The sequence below is a fragment of the Ammospiza caudacuta genome, chromosome 18 (genome assembly GCF_027887145.1).
Source record: "Ammospiza caudacuta isolate bAmmCau1 chromosome 18, bAmmCau1.pri, whole genome shotgun sequence".
NCBI classification, from domain to species: Eukaryota; Metazoa; Chordata; class Aves; order Passeriformes; family Passerellidae; genus Ammospiza; species Ammospiza caudacuta.
In genome coordinates, this window is record NC_080610.1 from 7,614,786 (window position 1) to 7,640,451 (window position 25,666).

General features: G+C 43.8%; 1 protein-coding gene across 7 annotated transcripts in view; it reads right to left on the reverse strand.

Annotated features, from left to right (window-relative positions):
- Positions 1-1,301: 1,301 nt before the first annotated feature.
- Positions 1,302-25,666, reverse strand: part of HIC2 (HIC ZBTB transcriptional repressor 2) — a 70,840-nt gene continuing 46,475 nt past the window's right edge. For 3 of the 7 annotated variants that reach the window (XM_058816758.1, XM_058816759.1, XM_058816761.1), the window contains 2 exons: positions 9,399-9,542; positions 1,302-3,172 (listed from right to left, as the gene is read on the reverse strand). In XM_058816758.1, the coding sequence (XP_058672741.1) occupies positions 1,424-3,136 (1,713 nt within the window). In that variant the 5' untranslated portion in view covers positions 3,137-3,172; positions 9,399-9,542 and the 3' untranslated portion in view covers positions 1,302-1,423. Of the gene's footprint in view, positions 3,173-7,829; positions 7,960-9,398; positions 9,564-25,666 lie in introns of those variants that run through there. The other 4 variants (XM_058816763.1, XM_058816757.1, XM_058816760.1 and 1 more) reach the window with 3 other exon arrangements.

The window sequence follows — 25,666 nt, forward strand, 5'->3', positions numbered from 1 at the left end:
AGCTCAGAAGTTTTCTGCTTTTATCTAAAAGTGACTACAGACAGCCAAGAGACTGCGAATTGAGCCAGTCCAAGCAGCCAGCACAGCCTCTAGCTCAGTGTATTTTTTGCTTTGTCTTTGGCCAAGCTTTGCTTTAACATTTCTCTAGTTGACTTTTGATGGAAGGACGGGGTGGTAAAAATCCCTTAACTTTAATTTAGCTTCTACTTTTATACATTTAATTACTTACAATTAAAAAAAAATGCCTAATCTTTCACTAACCATCTTATTGTTCTCATGAATTCAAGAGGTAGCAAAGGTAACAAGTCAGTCCACACAGACTTGCTCTTTAGTGAGGGAGGAAAGCTAAAAACATACACACACACAAAAAATAAAATAAAAAAATAATAAAAAAGTACCTATGGAACTTGTAGCAAGTCCAGCCTACATCAAACCCCCTCCCCACCCACCCACCCTAGAATTAACCTCAGACCTTCCAGTTCAAACATTCACATAAACGTTACAATGGTTTTTCCTTTAATAAAACAAGTACCTCTAAGCAAAGAATATTCATACGAAACTACTAGAAAAGTAAAGACGACCCCCTGCTCACTGAAAGAAATTCCCAGGGCATCCAGTCCCTGTTCAGTCATGGGTAAGGCAAAAGAGGTTTGCATGTTTTATGGGAGAAGGTGGCACGTGGTTATGTGTGCCAAGGACAAAGATCAAAACCAAAATGGGGAGGGATGGTAAGGGAGGCTTCGCCATTTGTTAAATGAAGTACTGGGACTGGTGCAGCCCTGAGAGCTGCTCCTCACCATCACCAGCCCAGGGGGACAGGGGTGGGCTCCACCACTGCTGTGGCTTTCCCACAGTCTCTGGAGGGACTGCCAACCCCCTGAGATGGTCCACAGACTCAGCTTCTGCACTTGAGAATGCTGTTATTTCACAGCTACTTAGGCCACTGAAAAGGTGTATTTTGTTTTTTTTTTTTTTAATGGCAAGAAATACCCCTACTGAGTTTGGTTTTAGGAGAGGAGATGAGTACAGTGACAGGAACATAGAAAGAGGCAGGGAGGGGGAGCCAGCAGAGACTGAAAGTTCCCCAAGGTCCCCCTACCTGCTCCAGATAAACAATGTGGCAATGAAGTCGATGTGTGCAAAAAGAAGAGGCATTTCTTGCCAGGTCATCAAAATTTGAAGGGAGACTGGGACTAAATGCATCAGCTTGGCTGTGGACCTTTCTTTTCTTAAAAAAAGGAAAAAAAATGAACTTTTTTTTTAAATGTTAAAGCTACATTTGTTTAGGCCTCTCATGACTGAACAGAGTATGGGGAGTTGCCCCTTTTTTTTTTTTCTTTTTTTCTTTTTTTTTTTAAGCAGCAAGTCTACAGAAAGGTAAATCACTGCGGATGGGCTTGAAGCTCATTCTGGAGTCTTTGGCTTATGTGGGAGAGGTATGCATTCGCAGGTGGCTGATCAGATTGCGCTGCTGGGTGAATTTCCCACCACACAGTTGACATTCGTAAGGTTTTTCTCCTGAGTGGACACGCATATGCTCTGTTAGTCGGTACTGCCGGGTAAAGCGCATCCCACATTCCTCGCAAGCAAAGGGCTTGAGCCCCAGGTGGCTGCGCATGTGCCGTGTCATGGTGCCACGCTGTGTGAACATCTTGCCGCAGATGTTGCAAGGGAAGGGCCGCGTCAGCCAGTGAGTCTTCTCGTGCTGCCGCAGCGTGGCCGGATCCTTGTAGCTCTTCTCACACACTGAACACTTGAAGGGCCGGGACTCCGCAGCGTAGGACTGATTGGGGTTGGACAAATCCTCAGCTTCATCCTTGCTGCCGTATGTGCCTTCCTCCTTGATGTAAAGGTCTTCCTCGGTGTGCGTTTCCACATGGGCATTGAGCTGCTCAGAGCTCGGGAAGCCTTTGCCACAGGGAATGCAGACATACAGGTTGTCACCATAGGCCACCGGCTCAAACCCCTCCTGCCGGTAGACGTAGTTGGCACTGGTATGGCCGCCGCTCTCGCTCTCGCTCTGGCCACTGTCATCACTGTTCTCCTTACCGTTTTCTACCTCCTCCTTACACGGGTAGGGCAGGTCTGCCCCGTAGGCCCCAGCCAGACTCCTCTCCACAGACTTGGACAAGGGCCCCAGCAGGATACCATTGGGCAGCCCTTCACCCTCGTCCCTGTCTTTGCCCCCTTCCTTTCGGTCAAAGGCGTTGTCTTTCTTGATCCACTCCTTCTTGCGGGATGAGTGCCGGAGGCCCTTGCGCTGGCTGCTCTCTGTCAGTGAGTGGTGGCACTCCTCACTCAGATCCATCTCCATGGGGTCGCTGCTGTCCGCCATGCTGTGGGGGGCTCCGACGCCAGGCTCGTCGAACGATGAGGCACTGTTGGCTGCAGGGGCTGAGGCAGATTGGGGAGAGCCGTGCTGGCTTTCGCTGTGCTGCGTGTCATCGTGGGAGGCTGCGGCAGGGAGCGAGGGGCTTTTTTTGGACAGGTCAAGTCCTAGTTCCTGGTCACCGGTGCTCCCGTTCGCACTGCTGCTCCCACCGCCGTTCTTGCTGGTTCCCCTGTTTAAGGAGTGACAGTTCTCTTGGTTGGAGCTGCTGATGAAGACCTCGTCATCAGAGAGCTTTCCCTTTGACAGCTCCTTTGAGTGCGAGCCCTTCAACCCCTCATTTGACCCTGAATAGCGAGCTTGGATGACTGAAGCAGTGGAAAGTCTCTGACTCCTGGCAGATCTCCCAACACCAAGGCCACCGGCCTTGCCAGCAAAGGACTTGCCGTTCCGCTTCAGCTTCTTTCTGCAGAGAGCTGCCAGGTCGTGCAGTTGGAGGTAGCTTGCTGCGGTGAGGAGAGCATTAAAGTTCTGTTCACCAGGCTGGTCAGTCGTTAAGAGCTTGCCAGTATAAATAAAGTCCAAGATCTGCCGGAACACGGTGGGGTTCACCATGTCCGTGTCTAAGTTTATCAGGTTGTCATGCAGGACAAGGGATTTGAAATACATGCTGCTGGCTGCCAGGATGTTCTTATGGGCACGAAACAGGGCATTTTCTACCACAATGATCACATCACAGAGGAAACCTTTGGCTCGTTGCTGGTTCAGCTGCAGTAGCAGTTGTTTGGCATGATTTGGCAGTTCCATCTCCACCTTCTCGTCCTCTCACCTTCACCCTACCACCTGAAAAACACGAGGATGAGAGGTGTGAGCGTGCTGTCTCCACTAGAGCAGGTTACATTTAATAGACTTGTTTAACACAGTGCAGACTATGTTAGGCTTGACACTGACTTGGGAGATCTAAGAACATTGAGCCCTGCAAGGTGTGATCCTGCTGGGAATACAGAGAGAAATATTTTTCATGCTAAGACTTGATTCAAATCTTTCAAAAATCAGATTTATAATTATCTTTTTACAAAAGTAATTGTCGTTGGCTGGAATCACTATTCAAAAGATATCAGCATGAAAACAATAGGAAAACAATTAGGTACAGAGGAAAGCTCTTCTCTCCTGACAGACTTGAAGGGAGTATGAGAAGTGAGAAAAAGAGGAAGAAAAGAGAAGCATCTACTTCACTGTCATTTGCATATCTGAGCATGTAAAATAATTTGCATAAACTGCAGCTTCCCTGCTTTAATGTGGAGTTTGTTTCTTGGCCGTTACATGTTGAAATCTTGTAACACCCAGCTGCTCTGGGGTTGAGAAAATGACATGTAGCAACTAAATCCATTGAAGATGGAATTACCCACACTGAGGTGTGAATGGGAAGCCTCCTTAAGAGAATAAAAAGCTGCTTTAAAAACCACTTCCCTGGCTATGTCCATATCCCAATCCATTAACACGTAGGGTTAGAATCAGCCCTCAACTGGCTGAAATTCAGGATGCTGAGCTAGCTAAATGTCACCAAATGTCTTCACAAATCTGAAACATTTTTCTCAAGTTAATTTTGTTCTGTCTTTAATTTTTGAATAATTTTGTTTAAAATAATAGAGTTAAGTAGCATATCTCAAGTCACAGTTTCTCTATCCTGAAATACTTTAAAGAGAGGAAAATTGTGGTTACCTGCATATAGTTAATGCATTTCACAAACAGTAGTCATGATGTATTTTAGTTTAGATGTTTATATTGGCATTCTCAGTGGTATGGACTGTAGGAAACAGCCACATTGAGATATGTCAGAACTAACTGCAGTTGCACGTTAGGTAGATATTACAATCAAACCCAGAATTCAATCTGGGACTGCATTTGGGAATCCAAGACCAATTTTTTTTTCCTTGTTTTTTGGAAGGCTTTTTGGTGCGTGTGCGTTTGTTTGAAAGTGCCAACTACTACTTGCATTTATCCATTAAAGTTAATTTAAAATAGTTTCTGAGGTTCAAAAGGAGGAATTAAATATCAAATTAACAACAACCACCATTTAGCCTTCTACTTCCTTTCTTCCTTTCCCAGTTCATCATATTATTGAAACATTTCTCTTATTGAAGGAGAAGCAAGCCATAAATAGAGAAATTAAGAGCTTAAGTTCTCTCTTAAAAACATCATCAGTTAATTTTTTTATTGTTTGTGTGTTCCATTACCACACTCTGTCCCATCAGAGTTCAAATGATGAAGCATCAGACTTCATTATGTTCCCTCTGTGCCAAGTATAGGTACACAACAAAAAGAAATAAGGAGTGATGCAGTTAGTATAAAAAATTGCTTCCCTCAAACCTGATTCTTACTATGTGATGATAAATAGAAAGACTGCATTTGGCAGAAAGGTGGTAAATTTACATCATCCATTTCCGCACAACAGAGAGGTTTTGCTTTATGAAAAAAGCTACCAAAAAGATAAAAAATTAAATATTTCCTCCAGCATTGTTGCTTGACTACCCTGGTACTTTTCCTAACAGATCTGCCAAGCAGATGCCTCCTTTTTTCCACAGGACACAGCTCTTTGCTTGTTTGCTGGTCAGCCTGGTGCTTGCTTATGCTTTTGGTGGAATTTCTTGGTGGCTCTTCAGTGCAGCAGCACCTAATTTAGCATCCACACAGATCCCTCTGGCTCATCACCCTGACCCACATCTAAAAAGGCTGCTCTGCTTCCCCATTTGATTTTGTTTCAGCAATGGATGGCAACCCAAGAACACGGTGGATTCACCACGGGGCCTCCGTGCACACGGACATTGTTCCCAGAGCTCGATGCCTTTAGAAAGGGTGGCAGCCAAAAGGAGGAAGTACAGGCTTGCCGTGGTGCTAGTTCCACCCATAGTGTTTCTGTAATAGAAACTCACCCTGCAGAATCAGAAAAATGTGATAGAACAGGGGCTCCTGTCCTCCCCTGAGCAGTGCTGAGCATTTAAAAACCAAGTTTTGATGTAATTTGTCTGATCAGAGTTGCAGGATAGAGGATGCAGCATGTCTGGTTCTTGTGGATTGCTTCCAGAATTGCTGATTAAGGGGAAGAAGCAGCAGCACAGAGGCACAAAATACCCACTTTTATCTAGCCAGGCCAGTAAGAGCCCTTACTTCTGGGTCACTGAGATACATCGATAGGGGAGGACAAAAACATGGCTTGCAACTTAACAGCATCTTGCTATATAAATGCATCCTGCATTTACAGCAAGATACAGCCTAGTACTACAGATAGCAGGAAACAGCCTAGCACTACAATCTCACTGCAAACATCATGGTGCTGTTCCATGCATGTAACACACAAAATCCCTGGGTGTGATTTTTAAGTGTTCCATAAAGGAACAAATATGGGAAAGGAAGGGAAACAGTATAGCCAATATTTTCTGCCTAAACAAAGTAGTAGTAGTCATAATAATAATAATATTACTGAAGTTTAAGTAGGCTTATTTCCCATTGATGTAGCACTAAGAGCAGAGGCCTAGAAATCACTGGATTCAAGTTGTCTAAGCCTTAAGACTTAAAACGGCTATTAATGCAGAATATTTTTAGCTTTTTACCTTTTTTTTCTTTTTACTTTTTTTTTTTACTTTCTGCCTTAAATGATATTGAAACCAAGTAATGAGCCAACAGAGAAAGCCCTGGAAAGAGAGTTAGAATTCTAATTCTGCTACTGACCTTCATGAGAAAGATAATATTATTACTGAGTATGTTCTGCTGCATAAAAACTAGCATAGTACAAGTTGTTTAAATTACCTCTATTTATCTCACATATCAAATTTTACAGGACTGTTCATGTTCAGTAGGACATATGTATAAGGTAGGCTATTACCTTCAGCAGATTTCAAATGCAGTGGTCTGGTGTAAGCAGTATAACCATGCCTATCAAATTTGAATTTGTTAGCTGAAGTCTAACGTGGATTTAACAACCCCAAAAAAATGAATGTAATGAATCAAGGCAGCAAAACCTTCAACCAAGCTTAGAGCATTGTGTTTAAAACATTGTCAGAATTGCCCACCAAGGGCTTTGCCCAGGACAGGAGTATGGCTCAGAGAACACTCCTTTGGCTGATGTCCCTTTGTTGACAAAAGCCTTATTGCAACTGCCTTGTGTATCTTGTGCAGTCCTCAACAAAAATAAATCCAGTCCAGATATTTCAGAGAGGTGTCTAGTTACAAACCCTTCTTTGACCATGATGCAATTTCAGAGGTGGAGGAAGAAAGGTGTGTTGGAAAAGTTGTTAGCAAAAGAGAAGCAGGCATTATTCCTTAACTTATGGCATTCCTAGAATCTCACTTCTAGCTGAAAGCATGGGACCTAGGACAACTGTGAGTTTAAATCCTGTTTAAAAATTATTTACCCAAACAAATGGCAGGTGCAGCCTTAGAAAGGCCTTGCTATCCATTAGTTTGCAGGGAGTGTCTCTTAACAAACCATAACATTTGACTAACATCACCACAACCCTCCAAAGCCCTTTAAAATCACAGTGGTTTATACTTCTTGTATTTCAGTATCATTTTTAATAACCCTTCCTTTTCTGTTTTCTGGAAAGAAAAAAAACAAAACACCAGAAAAAAATACACTCCCAGTTCAGAGGAGCCCTGGTTCAGAAAAGGCTCAGGTGCATTTCTAGTAAAAAACCCAACTCCCCAGACCTCAAGAATACATAAATGTCTCACTGGGGCCACAGTCTTTAAGTATTGAATGTGGTGTGCAAAATTTCACCCATTTGTAGTTAAAAGGGGATTACAGAAAGCTCTGGACAAATGGCAGCAGTGATGGTCTTTTCCCAGATTCAGCTTGGGTTTCTCACTTTCAAGACACTTTATTCAGAGCAGTTAACCTGCTCAAATACTCCCATGCTAGAAGGGAATGAAACAAGGCCAAGGCTCTCCACTACTTCCACCATATCCATGACACTGAGACACAGCACATGCAGAGACATGAGAAGTACAGGGCACAAATCACAGAATACAGTAATGCTGCAAGCAGATGCCACATATCAAACAAAGCTTTGCAAGCTAAGAGCCGACAGCACCTTCATACCCAATACTGCCCCAGGAGCTGGGATCTGCGAGCTGCTGTGCCCAGCCTGGGGCACACCCTGACCCCAGGGGCTCTGCACAACACACAGGCTGCTCCTGGAGCTGTGCTGCTCTCACCACACGGCAGGGAAAAAACTTCATTTGCTCTCAATTTGCACAAAGACTCTGGACACCACAGAAAATGAAATTGCTAAACAGAGGAGAAGAGAAATCCCTTCACCTCTTTCAACAGTATAAAATCTACATATTCACTACAGGTTTGATTCTCTTTAATATCACTAAATCTCTACCCAAAAGTAATCGCTGAATGAATGCTAAATGTGTTATCTTAGCAACCTCTGGCAGGAGATGCTCTTTGATTTCATCTCTGAGTTATAGATCGCAGCACATGAATATTGTTTACCTTTTAAGAAGCAACACCAGTGAAGCAAAGAATCAATCATAAACAGATCTAAGGAATCACTCATTTCACGTAGAGGATTTGTGGCTGGATGAGAAGGCTAGACACCAAGCACCTGAACAGTGAGTTAACAGTACTGCAGATAAAAACCAACAAACAGATTAGATGTGATGTATCAAATTAGATGCTGTTAAAACATCAGCCTACTGTGCATGTTATAATAGACCCAGAAAAAGACAGTGGCCTGCTTACTTATTTCTCCACCTTCCCAAGCAGTTGGGCTGCACTGAGCAAACACTGCAGCAGTGAGCATGGGGAAGAACAAGACAAAATGAAATCCACAGTCTCCTACATAGCTCTCTCCTACCAAGTTACGACATTAAAAATGCTGTGTCCAGCTGCTACTGGAACTGAGTGAAACTGAAACAGATGACTTCTGCACCCTTCAGTCTCAGACGAACCAACTTTTTTTTGAGCACTTGATGACCCCACTGGGAAGAGAGCTTTCCTGTTCCCCACTGGCTTATCTGATCTTCCTTTCCCCACATCCCAACAGAGCCAGGACCCTCAGAGGTGTCAGTGTAGTGGGTGCTTCACAGCCACTAACCTGCCCCCAGGAGTTGCATTTGGCAGGTCATTAGCCCATGACTTTTAAAGATATTCACATTCTAGAACAGCAGAAGCATGGGGAGAAGTGCTGGAACTGTGTTAGTCCAAATGGTTCCCTATCCCCAGCCCCTTGGAGCAGTCAGATAGCAGAATTCAGAAGCTGAGGCACAAACATGCATTTTCATCACTGGCAGTGGAGCAGCAAAAGCTCTGTGAAGAAGGCTCAAGCAGAAAACAGGATGCAGCACCCTTGTTTTTCTCACACAAATATTTAGCACTCTAAAATAGCTAAGACCAACATGTGAAGTTACTCAGGCAGAGGTCTGCAGAGCTGGGGGAGGTAGAGAAAACATGCAGGACAGATCAGGATGTGCAGCTGATTTTGCAGGTGTGGGCATGGAAAGGAGAAGGGAAATGGAGGATGGAGGATCATTTTGCAGAGGATACCACATCAGCAAACTGAAAGTGGCCCTTGTTTAATTTGTTACATTCCAATTAGTGCCAGGCAGAACTGCCCTCCTGGCTCCCCAAGGCAGCTCTTGCAGGACTCCTGCAGAAATGGCACAGCTTTGCTTAGGGACACGAGCACCTGTCTGGCACCTCTGTGCGGCAACATTTGGATATTTGGAACGTGGGCAATACCTGCTCAACTGCTACCAGCTCCTGGCCCAAAAAGGAGAGGAAAAAAAGGAGATGATTTCCCAGTCCTTTCTCTCATGTTCTAGAACAACAAGGAGAGCCTGACATGGCTAGGCCCTTCTCCACTGTATGGCAAACTTCCCAGGGAAGGGGAATCTCCGTGGGTGAAAAGGGAAGGGGCTCTGTGTGCATGAAAGCACTAAAATCAGAAGAGCAAAGTGATTTCCAGTCAATGCAAGGCTGCAGCAAAGCAGGAACACCTTGCTATACAAGCTGAAACTGTGAGCAGTAGAATGCAGATTTAACCACTTGGTTGCCGCTTACCATGCCAGGTACATTGGGCTAAAGGCACCTCCATCCAGTGCTGCCCGACGTGCCAGGTACATCCCATGATGTTCCATTGAAATCACAACAGGCCATCAATAGAACGTGGCTGCACGGATGCAGAATGGAGAACCAGCAGGGACGCTGTTAAATGCAATTAAAATACTGCAATCAAAATTGAAACGTACATTTTAATACAGCCACCTGCCTTAAATATGCAACTGCTAGAACAACCTCCCCTCCACCCATCTCCCACAGCTGGTGAACTGTGACAGAAGCAGAACGGGACTGCAAGTTTCTTACTGATGCTCCCTGGCCACTTGTGTTCATGACTCCCAAGAGCACTGAGCTTCAGGGGGACCAGGTCACATGTATCCAAAACCAGCAGATCCCAGGATGTCTGCACCAGCTTCCTTCTGCCCAGAAATTCAGGCAATGAAATATCATCACCATTTAGAAATGCCTCTCTGACAAGAACAGCCTGGTGCCAGAGCTTTTGGTCTCATTCCCAACACAGTACAGCAGAAGAAACACTTCAAACCTGATCCACTGTGTTGTCCCCATTTCCCTGGCCCACTTCCCAAGCCTTTGAAAAGATCTTCTAGAGATGTTATGGCATTGGACCAGGCTGGATACTTTGGTGCAAGGTGGGAGAAGACGACACTGTGTACCCTCTCCTATTTATAATGATGCTTCAGTGATCATTTAATCTCCATTCTTGGAGACTGGAGATCATGTTGATTCATGGTGAACTGCAGCTTGTATGCGCATCACAAAACTTAAGGTCTGTAATTCCACCCTCCCCTGCCCAAAGGAAAAAGCAACATCATTTTTTCCATGTCAGGAAAAGGCGCATAGCACAGCTACCCTAGGTTTGACAGGCTGGTTGTATCCTCTGCAGTGCATCTCCTTCCCATGGAGTTCCTCTAATCAGCTCCAGTGGGATTATCGTGGAGCAGTCTCAGGGTAGATGCTAAGAACAGGTTCCTTTCTACAAGTGGTGATGCTGCCCCAGTGAAAACAAACAAACAAAGCCCAAATCCACCAAAAACCAGTACAGAAATAACCCTGCAGCCTGGTAGAGATTTAACATGGGGTTTTGGACCCTGATGGTAAAGTGAAACATGCACAGCTTTTATCACATCGATGGCTGCATGTCTCCAGCTGTGTTTCTGGAGATAGAAATCTTACATTTTAAAAGTGAGAATACTATTGATTATCAGCCTTAAAAGATAAAAGGCCAAATGAAAAAGACCTACAATATTTAATGTTGAATGAAAGAGAGCATGAAGGAGGACACAGGCCTGAGAAATGGAATGGGTTGTTATACAAGGACAGAGTATAAGAAGATAGTTCATTCTTCCTGAACATCTGCTGGGCTTCGGCCCAGGACAGTGTTCCCATCATTCCCACCTGCATACTTATCCCCACAACTCTGTAACCAAACCCCTTTCTCACTGAAATAATAGATCTTTTGTATTCAGATCACCCTGTTTTGACTGCTGTAGGCTGAAGATTTTTAAATCTTGTCAATTCAATGAAGAAGTGAAATGTAAGCAACTGTTTGCCTACTGACTTGGGCTGTGCTCAGCCAAGAGCATTTGCTGAACTAGTCTGAACAGACCACTGCCAGCATGAACAGGCCAACCCACAGTTAACTACCACACTTGAAGCACCCTGGGCCAGAGCTCCAGGAATTTGGAGCTCCCCCCTCTCCAGAAGATCACGCTCTGCACAGCATTAGAGCAAGCTGAACTCTGGCTGAATCTCCCAGCATCTCAACCATAAGCAATACCAGCAATTCTCAGTTTAACAGAGGCTGAATGCTGCATAAAGGTATTTCTTTAACAGCAGCTCAAACATGAGGTTTTTCCCACCCGGATTACATCAATTTACTTCTCGCCACTGTGAAGCAAGGGCTCTTCTCCATAGTTGTATTCCCCTCTAGGGCAGAGTTTAGCAGAGAACTGCTCCAACCAGAGGTGTTTCCTACTGTTAGAACATCTCACTGCAGTCAGAAATGAAGCTTCCTGCCAACTCCTAAACAGAGTGCTTGTATATTACACATTTTTTGTCACTGCTGACACATAGGAGACTAGGGCTACCCAAACCTCTACTGGGAGGAGAAGGGGAGAGGCATGGACATTGCAGATCTTGTCAGCCAGAGTCCAGCATTAAAAACTCCTCCACATCCACAGAGCACAGTTGATCTCAGGAGCAGAGCAGTGACACAAAACAAAGCTTCAGAAGCTCGTGACCACTTAGTAACCAGCAGTAGACTCTGGGCTCTTCTTCTCATCCTACAACTGAGCAAACTCAGTTTTAGTTGTACCTACATTGCAAGTAGTAAAAGCAACTCCAATGTCCAATGCTAATCTCATTTAATTCATTTATTTACTCCCTATTGCATGAAAATAACAACAACAACATATTGAATGAAGTATCTCAAATGCCCCTTTGGTATGCAAAATTTCTGTTTCCCAGCCACCTCTGAGCCTGTACAGAATTCTCCCTTTACAATGCAAGAATTTAGGACATGAATAAAGGATCATTGCTACCTCCCAGTTAATCCTAGAGAGTGCCAGTCTTGGGCCCTGTCCTTCAGTAAGGTGGCCATTGGCAGGGGCTGCATGGGGTGGCAGCATCATGCTGAGCATTGCTCTGAGGGCAGCAGCACACCCAGCACTGTGGAGGAGGAGAAATGTCATGACCCTCTTCCAACCAAGACTGTCCTACAGGATAGTCTCAGCTGCAGCACTGCTTTAGGGCTCTGAGTCACCACAGGTACAAGCTGATAGCAGGTTGTGAAATGCAGTAATACTGGAGCAAATGCATGACCCTTTCAACTGTCCCTGCAGCTGGGGAGGGATCTCCAGGACAGGGATGAGGCAGGCAGCTGGAACTAGTGACTGTGACTCAGACTCCTTAGTTACACGATTTGTTAGAGCAAACAAAGCCTCAGAGCACAGGAAAAATGGGAATAGGTTTGATAAAGATCCTCCCAATCAGCCTGTTTATTCTCATTTCTTGTGTGGACTCTGCAAACGTTTCTGCAGAGAGAAGCAGTCTGCACAGGAGCATCTGCACTCACAATACTTCTAATATCAGGAGTTGCAATAGTTAACAGCAAGTGTCCATGCTTAGGGGTGTAGCTACTGTCTTGGACCAAAATGTCATCTCTCTCACCATAAGCCAGAGCAGTGGTGAGCACAGTGTGCACAAAACAAGCATTGCTGTCTTGTTTTTTTCCAGTAAGAAAAAAATCTCATTCCCTTTACCCATATCAATAGATCCAGCAACAGTTCTTAATATGAATGATACCTTAAAAATAGCACTTTTAGCACTTAGCCACATTGCTTTTTCTTTGCTTTTCCCCCAAAACTGACCATACACAGGCCTGTACTTAGCAAAGAAATCTTTCTAAGTTTTACTTTGCTGAAGTCTTTCAAGCAAGCCACTCTAAGAATTGGTCCCAGCAGTATTAGGGCTGTACTGCCTACTAAACATCCCTCCAAATCAGATACTTAACCCATCACCCTGAATCCTTTGTATTTGATTCTGTGCAGCCACCAAGAAGTCTCAGCACATCTGAGCCTGGCAATTGAGAGAAGGCCAGAAAGCCACTATTGCTTGTGAAAGCAGAAGGCCTAACAGACTCAAAGTTCTACAAAATGCCTGTATTGCATCCAAATGACCTAATGGGAAAGCAGAGTTTACTCACTTTCAAGATTCTTAATTTTTTGGCTGCTTTTCCTCAACCCCTACTTCTTATTTTGACTGTTTTATTCCTGTCTTCTTCATTTGGGACTTCAAGCATTATTTAAACTCAGCTCACAGACTGCAGGGAGGTCACTCTATGTATGTTTCCAAAATCCACCTTTTCCCAGCAAGGCTCCCATCCTGCTGGTTTGTCCTGCACAGCAGTGGTCCAGGGCTGCAGATACCTGGGGCACATTTGGCCAGCCCTCCCTGACAGACAGCTTCTCAGCCTGGGGGATTACAGCCCCAGGCGTGTTATGAAAGGCAGCCCAGCAAGGTCATGGGGTGTTGAAAACTTTGCTACAGTCCAAAGCACAGGATCTGCCTCCTTTCCTTCCCTGCACTCTATTCTTGTCAAGGCCAAGGATTTCCTGGCAGTCCTCAAAGTACACAAATTATAGCCTTTTGTCATGAATTAAGACTTAAAACTTCTCTTCATTTTAAGAAAGTAGAAGGGGTGGAGCAAAGCAGGGGGAAAGGTACTTTTGCCTAAGATTTGGTTTTGAAAAGGGATTGACAGCCTATGTATGTGCTTTATCCTGTAATCTGAAAGCTCCTCAGGACAGGACCCTTAAAAGTATTTTATGCTGGACCATATACAGAGCAAGGAAACTGGCAGCTCCCTGCATCCGTTCCAGTCTGCTCAGCTTCTCCTACATCAACACTGCCAGAAGGCAAGACAGCCCTATAACAAATTAGCACTGCTCACAATTTGTTGAAGTTGCTGTTGCATTGTTTGTTTATTTAAAACACGCGCAAGCACACACACACACAAACCTCCCGAGCCTGCTCTCTGCTGCCATCCCCCAAACTCCAGATCTGCAGTCTCAGAGAGCCGAGCAAAGGCTGTGGATTAAAGCCATGCAGAGCTACAGCCACTGTGCTGCGACTCTGCTTGGGTTTTGCTCTTTCACTACAAGCAAAACCAAAGAATGCCCACATTATTCCAGCCTGGAACATCATGCTGTAGAAATCCTTATTTCAGCACCTGAATAGGGAAGTGTTGTTAAGAAAAATAAAGAGCCACAGGCTTGAAAGGACCCAGTGCTAATAAAACTCTTAGTGCTAATGCTATTTATGAACATCCAAGGGATAATCTGCACCCCTTATCAGCCCACAAGATTATAAGATCTTTAAAATAGGAAACATGTCTTACTTCATAAAGCACTATATAAGTTTACAAAGCACAATATTAGTGGTAATAAATAATTGTCAAAGTCGAGCACAGAGGTGACTGTAAAACCTGAAGCACCATCCCTGTTCCCATTTCATTCTGAGCTCTGTGTAGCAGCACACTCTTGCCTAAGAATGTGCAGTGCTACTTGTATAGCACAGTGCATGCTTGTGCTGACTTGGTCTCTTATGCACCAATCTGGTTTTATTTTAAGGGATGATCTGTGAAATGTGCTATGCCTTTACTCACAGTGGAGAAAGTAATGTTTGAACATGAGGTGATCACAATGAGGGTGATTTTAAAGAGCTGTAGTAGATTCTTATCCTTCCACCAAACAGTTCAGTTTGCCAGCCTGTGTCAGTGTGCCAGCAATGACTCCTTTACACAGCATTTCTATCTGTAGGCAATTAGCACACACAGAGCACCCTACTATCACAGCAATTGCTCACCAGCTCCATCATGTAGCCTATAGAGACAGCTTCCCTTTTACTTCTCTTGGTTTATATGACAATAAGCTCTGGGCTGCTGCAGGCATAGTTTAGAGGACAGTAAAGTCAGCATCATCCACTCAAACACTAATATGCTTTCATTCAGGTTTTTTTTTTTCATTTTAGAGAAGTGTTTTTCTGTCTTATGAATGTTTTAATTTCTGGCTGCTGACAGATAACTGCATCATCCAAAGCATCCCTGCTCACTTGGGTTGAGCATGGCTTTGGTTTCTGGACAGCTGAATGCCACAGATACCACAGCTATCTCTACCAGTTTAACAATTAAGGAAATTAAGAGATTTTCTATTCAGATTGAGACCTTTGCATTGAATTCTGCTGGTGCCAAAACATCCTAATTTTATTCTTCAGTTAACCCATGATTTATCAAATGTTTAAATACTCAAGCTTTAGTATTTCAAAAGCTACTCACTTTATATTTGTCACCTAAGGAAATTACTAAGCAATTTGTGCAATTTTTTTCTCTGACAGAAAAAAAAAAAGCCTCAAAGAGCAGAGCCAAATGCATCACCCTCCTTCTTTCAGCATAATTAAAACCATCTCATTGGTAATTACTGTCCTCAAGGTGGGTGTGGGGGAGTGAAAAATCTGTAACACATTCTATTTTTAGAAGATAACCTTGGGAAAAACAGGAGGTACCAGAGAAACAGGCATGAGGGGTGAAGTTATGACAGTACTGAAACTAGCAGGAGACACAGGTGTACCAGGTGTCTGTGCCAGAGAGCTCTGAGAACACAAATGTGGCCACACCTCCTGCAAGATTTAGGCTTGGCTGGCAGGTTTCAGAGGCACTCAGAATTCACAGAGAGAATTCACATATTTAAAAGTTTGAGCAAGAGTTTTAAAAAAAAAACAAAACCAAAACCAAACCCACACTAAAAGGTTATTTTAAAACTTTGCTGGATCACTTCCCATGGAGTTCTCCCCTCTCAGAAAGGAAAGTGGTTAAAGGAAGGAGAAAACAAACCAAAAATCCAAGCAGAACCAAATCCTAAAAACAACCAGAGAGGCTGGAACTTCCCTGACACAGATGGAACAACACAGCAGTTTTACAGCTACATAAATAGGATCAGAATCTGGCCCAAGGAGTAATACACATACAAACTTCTGCTAACAGCCACAACAAACATCGATACCACACCTTACAGTGGAAGGAAAAAGTAAAATTTTTCCATCCTTACCACTTCCAGCAGAGCCCAGTGATGTAACAGCATCAAGAGACACCCAGAGGAGGCAGAAAGTTCTCTTAGTGAGGATACAATAATGTATCCTCTCTTGGCAATGTGCATTCCCAAACACCTGTACCTAGGATCCAGCTGCTCTCAGCCCCTGGCTGCACATTATTCAGCCACATGCAGCTCTGTCACAGAGAATAAATTGTGGCATTGTTCCCCCACAGTGCAGGTGCTCGGAAACACACTCATCCTGAGGCTGCCCAGCCACAGGGATGTTCTGATGCCATCCAGCTTTCCCTGACCCACCAAGTCAGTCCACCTTGGCCTAATCTATTCCCTTCTCCAGGCATTTTCTTGGGAGGTACTTCACTCAAAGAACATGTTTTAACAGCAGGAAAACCACCTCAAAAATCTCAAACCAAACAAGCCAACACCTCTGAAGAACCTGAATAAATCACATCCTTCTTATCACAAGGTATCCTCCATCACAGATGCTAACATGGCTGTCACACACCTGCTTCCTCTGGAACCTCATGTAAGAAGCCTGACAGTGATGCCCAATCCCCAGCCCCTTCCAGAAGCAGTCACTGCACACCCAGACCTACTCCAGACAATCTAAGTCTTATAACAGGGTATGTAATGTGAAAGTTTAATCTTGTGCAGGCAAGAAATGGCAGGGACTTGCCTATTGAAAAATTAGGAGGTATATAGTAATTAATCAAATTGATTTAAAAGAGTCAGCTGCCTGTGTGAATGCTGGCCCTGGCAGAGACAATCCCAACCCTTGGCATTTGCTTACAAATAGGCAAGGTGCTTTGGCACAGCTACTGAATCCTTTGAAAAAGTTGGTTTTGACATGTTGGAAAAGGACTTGGATTTTTCAGCTGCTCTCTCTAAGTAGGAGGCAATTGAGACAACACACCCAAGAACTGCAGCAGACACCACTTTAAAATTTGTCTTCATTACGTTCTAATTTTTACACAACTCTCTAACATTAGCAATAGCCAGATGAAATTTTTCATCTTACTAAAAGCAGAGGAGAGAGTCTAGAGTCCTGGCCCAGGGTTTCTACTTCTATTTTCCCTGTGATTCTTAAGCCAACAAACCAAATACAGTTTGTTGTCAGGTTTAGTGGGTTTCAAAATGAAATGTGTATTAGAAGGGGGATTTTTTATTATCACATTATTTAAAGGATTTAGTGAGGAATCTAAAAATCTGTGTAAGGGTTTGTTGGAGGGGGATTAGAAAGAGAAGAGCCTTATAAAAACAACCCAGCCACAGGGCTTGTTCCTCTTCTCCACACAAAATCATAGAATCACTTAGGCTGGAGAAGACCCCTAAAATCAAGTCCGGCCATTAACTCATCACTGCCAAGTCCACCTCTCAACTGCATCCCCAAGTGCCCCATCTACACATCCTTTGGATAATCTCCAGAGATGGCAATTCCACCATTTCCCCGAGCAGCCTGTTCCAATGCTTGATGACCCTTTCTTTGAAATTTTCCCTCATATCCAACCTAAATCTCCCCTGGTGCAACTTGAGGCTATTTGCTCTTGCCCTATTGCTTGTTGCTTGTTGGGAGAACAGACCAGCCCCCATCTGGCTACAACATCCTTTCAGCCTTGTTGAACCTCACCCAAGTGGCCTCAGCCCATGGATCCAGCCTGTCCAGATCCCTCTGCAGAGCCTTCCTGCCCTCCAGCAGAGCAGCACTCCCACCCAGCCTAGTGTCACCTGTGAGCTCACTGAAAGTGCCCTCAGCTCCCTTGCCCAGATTTCTGATAAGAACATGCACACTAAAACCTGCCTTCCATTAGGGAAACAAATCCAAAAGACCTGGAAAACACTGCACTGAGACACATGGTGGGGAGGTTCTGGGAAGCAAAGCAGCAGCTGAAGTTATATGGAAATAACAACAACATTCACAGAAGTTCGCCTTGGATACATGTCAGCATGTGGGAATGAAGGATTAAGATTGAGTATTTGCATTTCCCAGTCAGATGCCAAGATAGCAAAGCTGGCAGGCTGAGGTGTTGGGGCATTCCTTGAAGGGAGTCTCCAGCCATGAACACTGTGTGTACAGAGCTCTTCTGCTTGCAAGTGTCTCTCTCTCTCTCTCTCTCTAACAGTGAGTATTTTGAATTTTTTAAAATGTGCTCTAGGTTAATGCTTATAAAAGTAAAGCATTAACAGCTCCAGCATGGCACAGGCAGCTAGGCAAGCTCTGCTGACAGACCCTTGCCAACACAGCCCCAAATTAATCCTGTGCTCTGCTCCCAACCCACACACAGCAAGCAGGTACTACCATGGTGCCAACTGCTTCAGTCAGCAGGTAAGAGCAAAGTGCCACGTTATTAACTCTCCCAAAGGCCACAGCAGAGCATTCTGATCCCTGCATACAACAGACACCTGAATAATTAGAGTGCAGGGCTGAATCCTCTGGCAGACATGGCTTTTAAAATAAGACATAGCACTTCTGCATCATGGCCCTCTACAACAGATCTCAGTGCTTTTATGTTGCTTTTTAAAGGCCAGCATTAACATTGCCAATAATATGTTACTTACCAGGTGAAAAAAAATTCCAAACCAAACCACACAAAAATAGAGCCATCATTACAGAGGATGAGGCATCATGATCTGTTTTAGGGCATCCAAGTCAGAGCCACCACCTAAAAGGTCAGATCTTGCCCTCTTTCTGCATCAGCGCTGGTCTGGCTCAGCCTCACAAACCCCATGGTCTTCAGGGCAGCACAACAGAACAGGCAGCAAAGCACAGCCAAGGACCAGGAACACTCTTGAACACATCTGGCTGTAAAGCCAAATCCTACATGTCAGAGGTCACAGCAGTAACTGAGGATTGTGCTTCAACCCCCAAAACATCCTCTGGTATCCAGGAAGACTGCTGGAAATAGGTGAAAGATGGTTGTGAGACAGAGGAACAATAAAGAAAAGGTTCTTGGAATTGTTGTTGACACTGTGTGGTGCATGCACAGTGAGAAGGCACAGCAGAGCAGCACTGGGACCAGGAAGAACTTCAAGGGAATATTCCTGTGGGTCTTTGGGCCTGAAATTCTCCTCTCCAACACCCCTGCCTCCATAGTCAGAAGTGAGATCAATGCCTAACTACACAAGACACTTCCAATTTGTAATGACCTTCATTTCTAGGTGATTAATTGTTGCTGACATCCTCCTTTGAACTTTGTAGCAGCCCAGCAAGAATGAAAGTCTGGACATTCTCCCCAAAGTCCCCCAAATGCATCAGAAACTGGAATCTGCTGCAGGGCTGCAGTACCTTGTCTCAGCAGATTCAGTAACGAGGTCTTCTGAAACAAAGTGCAATCAGAGTTTCTGCCTGGACTTGCCAAAAGACCTTAATGCAAATAGAACTGCAGGAAAATTAGGGTGGACTCTAGTGGCTGCCTCCCCCTCAGGGTTTTGGGTTTTCTGTTGTTTTTTTTTTCCCCCTTCATTCCTGATGAAATTCATTACAGTTGCATTTAAACTGAGGTTGTGATTTAAATTTTCCAAAGCAGGCAGGACAGGTTTGAAAGCCTGATATATCAGAGTGTGTGTGCTTCCTGAGAACCCAGGCAGTTGCAGAGCCTTCCCCAAGGGGTGCCTGGTTGGTCCCCTCACCCCCTTGGCATGTTTGCTGTCACACAGGCCAGTGGATTTCTGGCAAGTTGAGCAGGCTTGCTCCTTGCAGCCAAGCAGCCCCACATTCAAACATGCCACTACGTTCCTTGAAGGTATTTACAGTTTACTTTTTAGTGCTACTTTAAGTTCAAAGGGGCTAGTAAAGCCCCATTAAGCCATTTACATCAAACTGGTTAGTTAATTATCCTGTTGCAGGCTTTAAATTAGCAATTTATAACCCCTTCCCTGGAGATGCCAGTATTTAGAAACAACTCAGCCAGGACATTTTGCAGGGTGCAGTTAAGGAACAAAAACACCACTAAACCAAACCATTCCCCCCTACCCCCCCACAAAAAAAAAAAAAAAAATCCCAGAACAACCCAGAATAAATATCTTCAGTTTTTGATTGCACAGATCATAACTTTGGGAGAATCCAGTAGGAACAGAGGTGAGGGAGAGCCCATTTTTACCAGCTAGCAGGGATAGTGAGGCTGTGTCTACCTCAGGCTATGCAGCAAAATGTGATTTACAGAGGCCCAAAGCCAGCCTGGGAGGCATCACAGCTAAAGAGGGATGATTCTTTCCTTACAACAAGATATTCTGCTTCTCTGTAGCACAATAAAAGGTATTTTTACATTCATATGTACAAAAATGTGTCTGCCCACAAAGAAGGAAAACTATTTGAGGGTTTGGATTTGGTCTGAAGACCGGCATAAAGCTGCAGTCCTCTTTCAGGTTAGGATTAAAAAGATATATATTTACACCCCCTTGTCATAAGGATCAATAACCCCATGGGCCAGGTGAGGCTGGAGCTGAGGGGTTTCCATTCCCAGGATCCCCTCCCCTTCCAACAACCTTTAGTTTCTGAGAAGGAGAGTCTGTCATCCACCCAGGGACTGGTTATTGCAGACCACCACACTCAGAGTGCAAAGCTGTTACAGAAGAGAATTAACACCTTCCCCCCAAAATACCTGACTGCCCAAACCAGCCAGGGCCTGGAGCACAACCCTCCTCCTTATTTCCACCAGCCATGACTTCAGGTCTGCAAACAACTGACATACTGGATGTTTACCTGAAAATCTTATTTAAAACAAAGATGGGAGAGAAAGACTGTCCAGTTGCTACTATTTCCACACAACAATCTATCAAATGTAGGAGAAGCCTTGGCCCCAATCCTGGGAGCTGTCCCAAACCAACAAACACTTAACACCTCACCAAGAGCAGGAATCCGTGGAAAGAAGGGCCATGTGGAATGAGACTAAGGCAAACTAGGAGATTTCACATTAACATCAAAAAAAGGCATATCAAATTTGAGAGAAGAATTCCATTCTAGTTGAAAGACATGACAGACAGATGGAATCAAGTCATATGACAGACCCTGCAATTTCTTTTTCCCTCATCTTAATACATCCCCTTTTCAACAGAGAAAAAATTATCCTCTGCCAAACAAGTGTCAGATAAACTTCAAAAAGAGAGATAAAAATCTAAGCATTTTAATTCTTTATGCTATGCAATCATGAGATTTAGTTTGTATTTACTTGCTGCTTCTTATGGAGAGTAACTGTTTCACAGTAATTTTTGAGATGGGGGCAGAGGGAAAGAAGAGAGAGAAATACACTCAGATCTCAAAGTGACAAAATATTTTTGTACAAAATTTGTAAGATGATATGAATTTCATCTGATTTACTGCTCTAAATTGCAAGACAGAGACTTTACAATAAAAATACTGGTAAACACAACACAAAATCTAAATTATCTAAAGGACCGAAAAACCCAACCCCACACATAGATGACATTCTCCGAATTCTCTGCCCTTTCTTGGGAGCTGTTACACCCAAACCATCACTCAGACCAGAGGCTGTTCCCTCCTGCAAACCCCAGCCTGGCCTTTGAAACAGCCCGGTGCTAACAGGCCACAGGGCTGCCTCATATCAGGGAACTATAAAATAATGTGCAACTGGGGAGAAAGAAGAAAGCAAAGCCCTCCTGAGGATAAAATGAGTCTTCCCTGCTCCACCAAAGCCTTCCATTTCCAAGGCATGCAATAGCCAGCCTGTGCCTAGAACAGGTGTGTCTCCTTAAATACCTCCCATGTCACACTTGTGTCCCATGGCCACGGTGCTGGGGATTATATTAGTACCAGGGCATACCAGCTGGAGCTACCCCCGCCGGTGTCCTGTGACTCCTCGCACGGGGGGAGCCGCTCTGGCCGCAGGCACGGCCCCTTTGCCACATGATCCCGGAGACAGACAGACGGACAGACAGCGGCCCGGCCACTGCTGCTTCCGAGCACTTGTGCTCCAGGGGCCGGCCCAAGCAAGAGCCCTCCTCCAGAGCAGGAAGGGGGCACTGCCGGGAGACAGTGAGCCAGGCTCCGAGGATCCTTTTCTTTCCCTCCCCTGCGCTTTTTACCAGCAAATTCTCAAGCAATTCATGCCAAATAGACACGCTGAAGACCTCCTTTAAATAAAACAAGATGCACGGCTAACAGAGCAAAGTCCACTCAGCCATTCCCAAGCAGAAAACGCTGACGGGGCACAATGCAGGTATGGCTAAAGCAGGATGGAGGAGGAACAAAGGAGAGCGAGCCTCATACATCTTCAAGTCAGTGCAGAAAGACACCCCTTGGCAATTTCAAGCTAATTCATCACTAACCTTGGAGCATGCTGGCTGCTGGCCTAAGCAGCTGAAAGAGATACTAAGAAAATTTTTATGGCAGCAAACACATTAGTGACATTTTTTGTGTCATGAGTGGCACAGATAATACAACAGGAAGCTACTGGTTTTAGCTGTAGCTCTGCATCACAATTCAAAGGAATTCTTCAGCATGAAGATCTGCCCAAATGCACCCATCATGAAGGGATCTTGCAGTACTGATCAGGGAGCCAGAGCACCAGCAGATGTGAGAAGCTGCTGAGCAGCACACGAGGGCCTAAGAGGTGGAGCCCTGTAGGGCCCTTCCTAGTCCTCCTTAGAGCACAAGTGCTTTCATTTTCCAGAGAAAATTCTTGCAACAGCTTTTAGGAGAGAGAGTATGTGAGTAGAAATGAATGGACCAATCTTGGTGAAAAGCCCAACTTACAAGGAATCTCATCACATCCATTAAATATTACACTGTTTAATTAATTCCAATTTCCAGGTTCCAGTACACATCAGGTTTATCTGCTCATCCCTACAGTAACTGGCTCCAGGCATCACAGTCAGCTGTTGGGGATGAAGGCATTGCCAAGCTAAACATTCTCCTCAAGTGCTTTTTCTTTCCACCTCTGCTTTATAACCCTTCAAGGACTGGGTGAAACAGAGGGTTCAATGGACCCAGCTCATCAGTCCAGTGCAAGCTGGAAGCAAAGGGAAACTCTCACATACTTTACATTGCATTCATCTCTTCATCTCACTGGCCATTTCTGTTCAAATAAATCTAGAATAAGGGCACTCCATTATAATTCATTCTCAAACATGTGAGCAGGACTCAAAGCCCCCACAAATCCATCTACCCCTACAAACACCTTCTTATTACTGCCATTACTCAGTTTCAAGAGGCCTCAAGTCCACAGCCATAAAATTCAGCATTAACTGCCAGGTGAACTCTTACTACTTAGCCAACTATTTATTATGCTGGCTCCTTCACTACCAGGCAAACATCAGCTGCAAATGCCACCCCATGCTCTCAGACACCAGGACTTTAAATTCTGAACAGTCTCCCCTAACCAAAATTTAGCATCTTTATGTTTTCTTTATTCTTTGCCAGCCACAGTGTTAGGGACTTCCTGGCCAGTTAGCAGCCAGCCTGGTAAGAGCTCTGAACTTCACACATTTGTCAGGAAATCTTAGAATACAGACTGTCCTGTACTTCTCAAGCAACTTGAAACCAAGTTAACAGAGCAGATCTGGGTCTCTAAACAGACAAATGGAGGCCCAGCTGTATTTCATAACTGTGCCACATAGAAAATGTGCACTTCCAGGAACCTTGAGACACCTAATGCAGAAATGATTACTTAAGAACCCATATTTAAAAATCCCTAGATTTAGTACAGAAGTGCAATTATTCACTTCATTTCTCCACAAACAAAAATTTTTCAGACTTTGGGAAAACCAGGCCTTCTTATGAGCAACCCTCTGCATAGCCAGGGCTGTGTGTTCCCTTAGAGAAAATCTGAATTTCTAGGTGAGACCAAAACAAAACAACTCCTTTAGTGGGAGTAGCTGAGAACAGAGCTGTCCACGTGCCTCTGTACAGGCCTCCATCCAAATTACCAATTCCCACTCCTGTCAGTACTTGCAAGCCTTTAATCCAAGTGAGGTTCTTCACCAACCTCCAGCTATTTCATGACGTGCCTGTCTTGGGGCATAAAATCCTAGAGAGTGTCCCCATAAATCAAGCACATTTGTTATATAATTGAAAAGGTTTTAAAGGAGAAAATGGAAAAAATCCTACTGCTATTAAGAAGAAAATTAATGATCTAGAGCACGGCAGTGATTAGCCAGATAGTTATTCTGTTTTATTGAACAACCAGACTCATAATTAAGGTGTTTTTTTCTTAAAATAATACATAAATAAACTACTGGAAAGTTTTACACAACTTTAACTGGTGGAATTTCAGAGTTCAAATAAATTGCAAGCTATTTCACTGTTGGACTCTCTGTCTCTAAGGCCATAATTAATTTTAATGTTCAAATTTGTAGTGAAAGGACACGTGACCAGTAATAAAATAGGAAAACACCTCTTTAGGGCTCTCTTGCAGTTTGTATTAACAATACAGAATACTGGAAAATAGAAGGCCAGGTGCACTTATGTTCAAAGATATCTTCAGCCTTACATACTTTGAGAAGTATTTAAAATACAAAAAATTCAAAATTCCCTTGCCTCCATTTGGGGGGAGGGTAATGGAGATGAGAGAGAGGAAGGGGAGGGGGAAAAAAGAGATCAGCTGTTCCATTAGAGACTTCATATATGAGCACACAGCAGGAGCTTCCTTTATCTGTGTATCAAACCACTGCAAATGCAGGAACAGCCAGGGCAATGCCAGCAACTAAATGTGCTTTTACTTATTTATTCAGAGAACATTCAGTGGTAGAGGAGACTGGATTTAAATACAAGTAATTGAAAGCTACCAATTTTAGTCTTGTTTTACGTTTACACTCTAGGTCATGAAGGATGATCAGTGGCTGGTAACTACTAAGCCATATTGATTTAAAACCAAATATAATCTGCTCTCAATTTGGTCTTATTTTCTGCTAACCAGAGCTGCACTGTCTCCAGCTGAAACATTTATTTCATTTCACAGGTATTTATGCAGCTGGTATTTTTCTTCTTCTTATAATTTTAATAAACAGCCAATGACTTTCATTAGACATTTTCTCATTTGAATCATAATGCTTGAAAATTCAAAAAGTCATGATCCATTGAGAATTTTTTACTTCATTCTTATATCTACCATACTAAGCACTTAAGTCCAAACATGTTGAACATTTAAAACAAACTCTTTCAAAAAGAAAAGTAAGCTGTAGCTAATGATTTAAAACTGAATTCACATTGCCTTGTCCTTCAAAATCTAGAGCTACCAGATGTTGGCCTCCCATTAGATCTAGTTCTTATTCACCAGCTCAGAAAAGGAGAACAAGCATCCTGAATTTCTTAAGCTTTCCCTGTTTTCTCAACTGAAATATTTTACTGATTTTGTTTTTTAATCTGCAAAAACGGCCTAAAGGTTGCCTTGCAAAGGCAGCTTCATCAGCCAGAATGATCTCTTGCTCCTCATGTACAGGGACAGACTTTCTGCAATTGAGCATTCTGTCTTTCCTTAAACCTTTGGCAGAACACAAGCAGTGCCTAAATAAAGACTGATCTAAGCTCATTAAGATCTGTGAAAATTGCTCAAGGCAGCCATTGTAATTTCAAGTTTCCCTTCCTAGTTATTAAAGAGATTGTTCAATTCAGTAGCTCTTCGTTGTTACATCTACAATGGATTTGACTTTTGTGCAATACCCCACAAACTGCCATCAAATACCACTAAAACC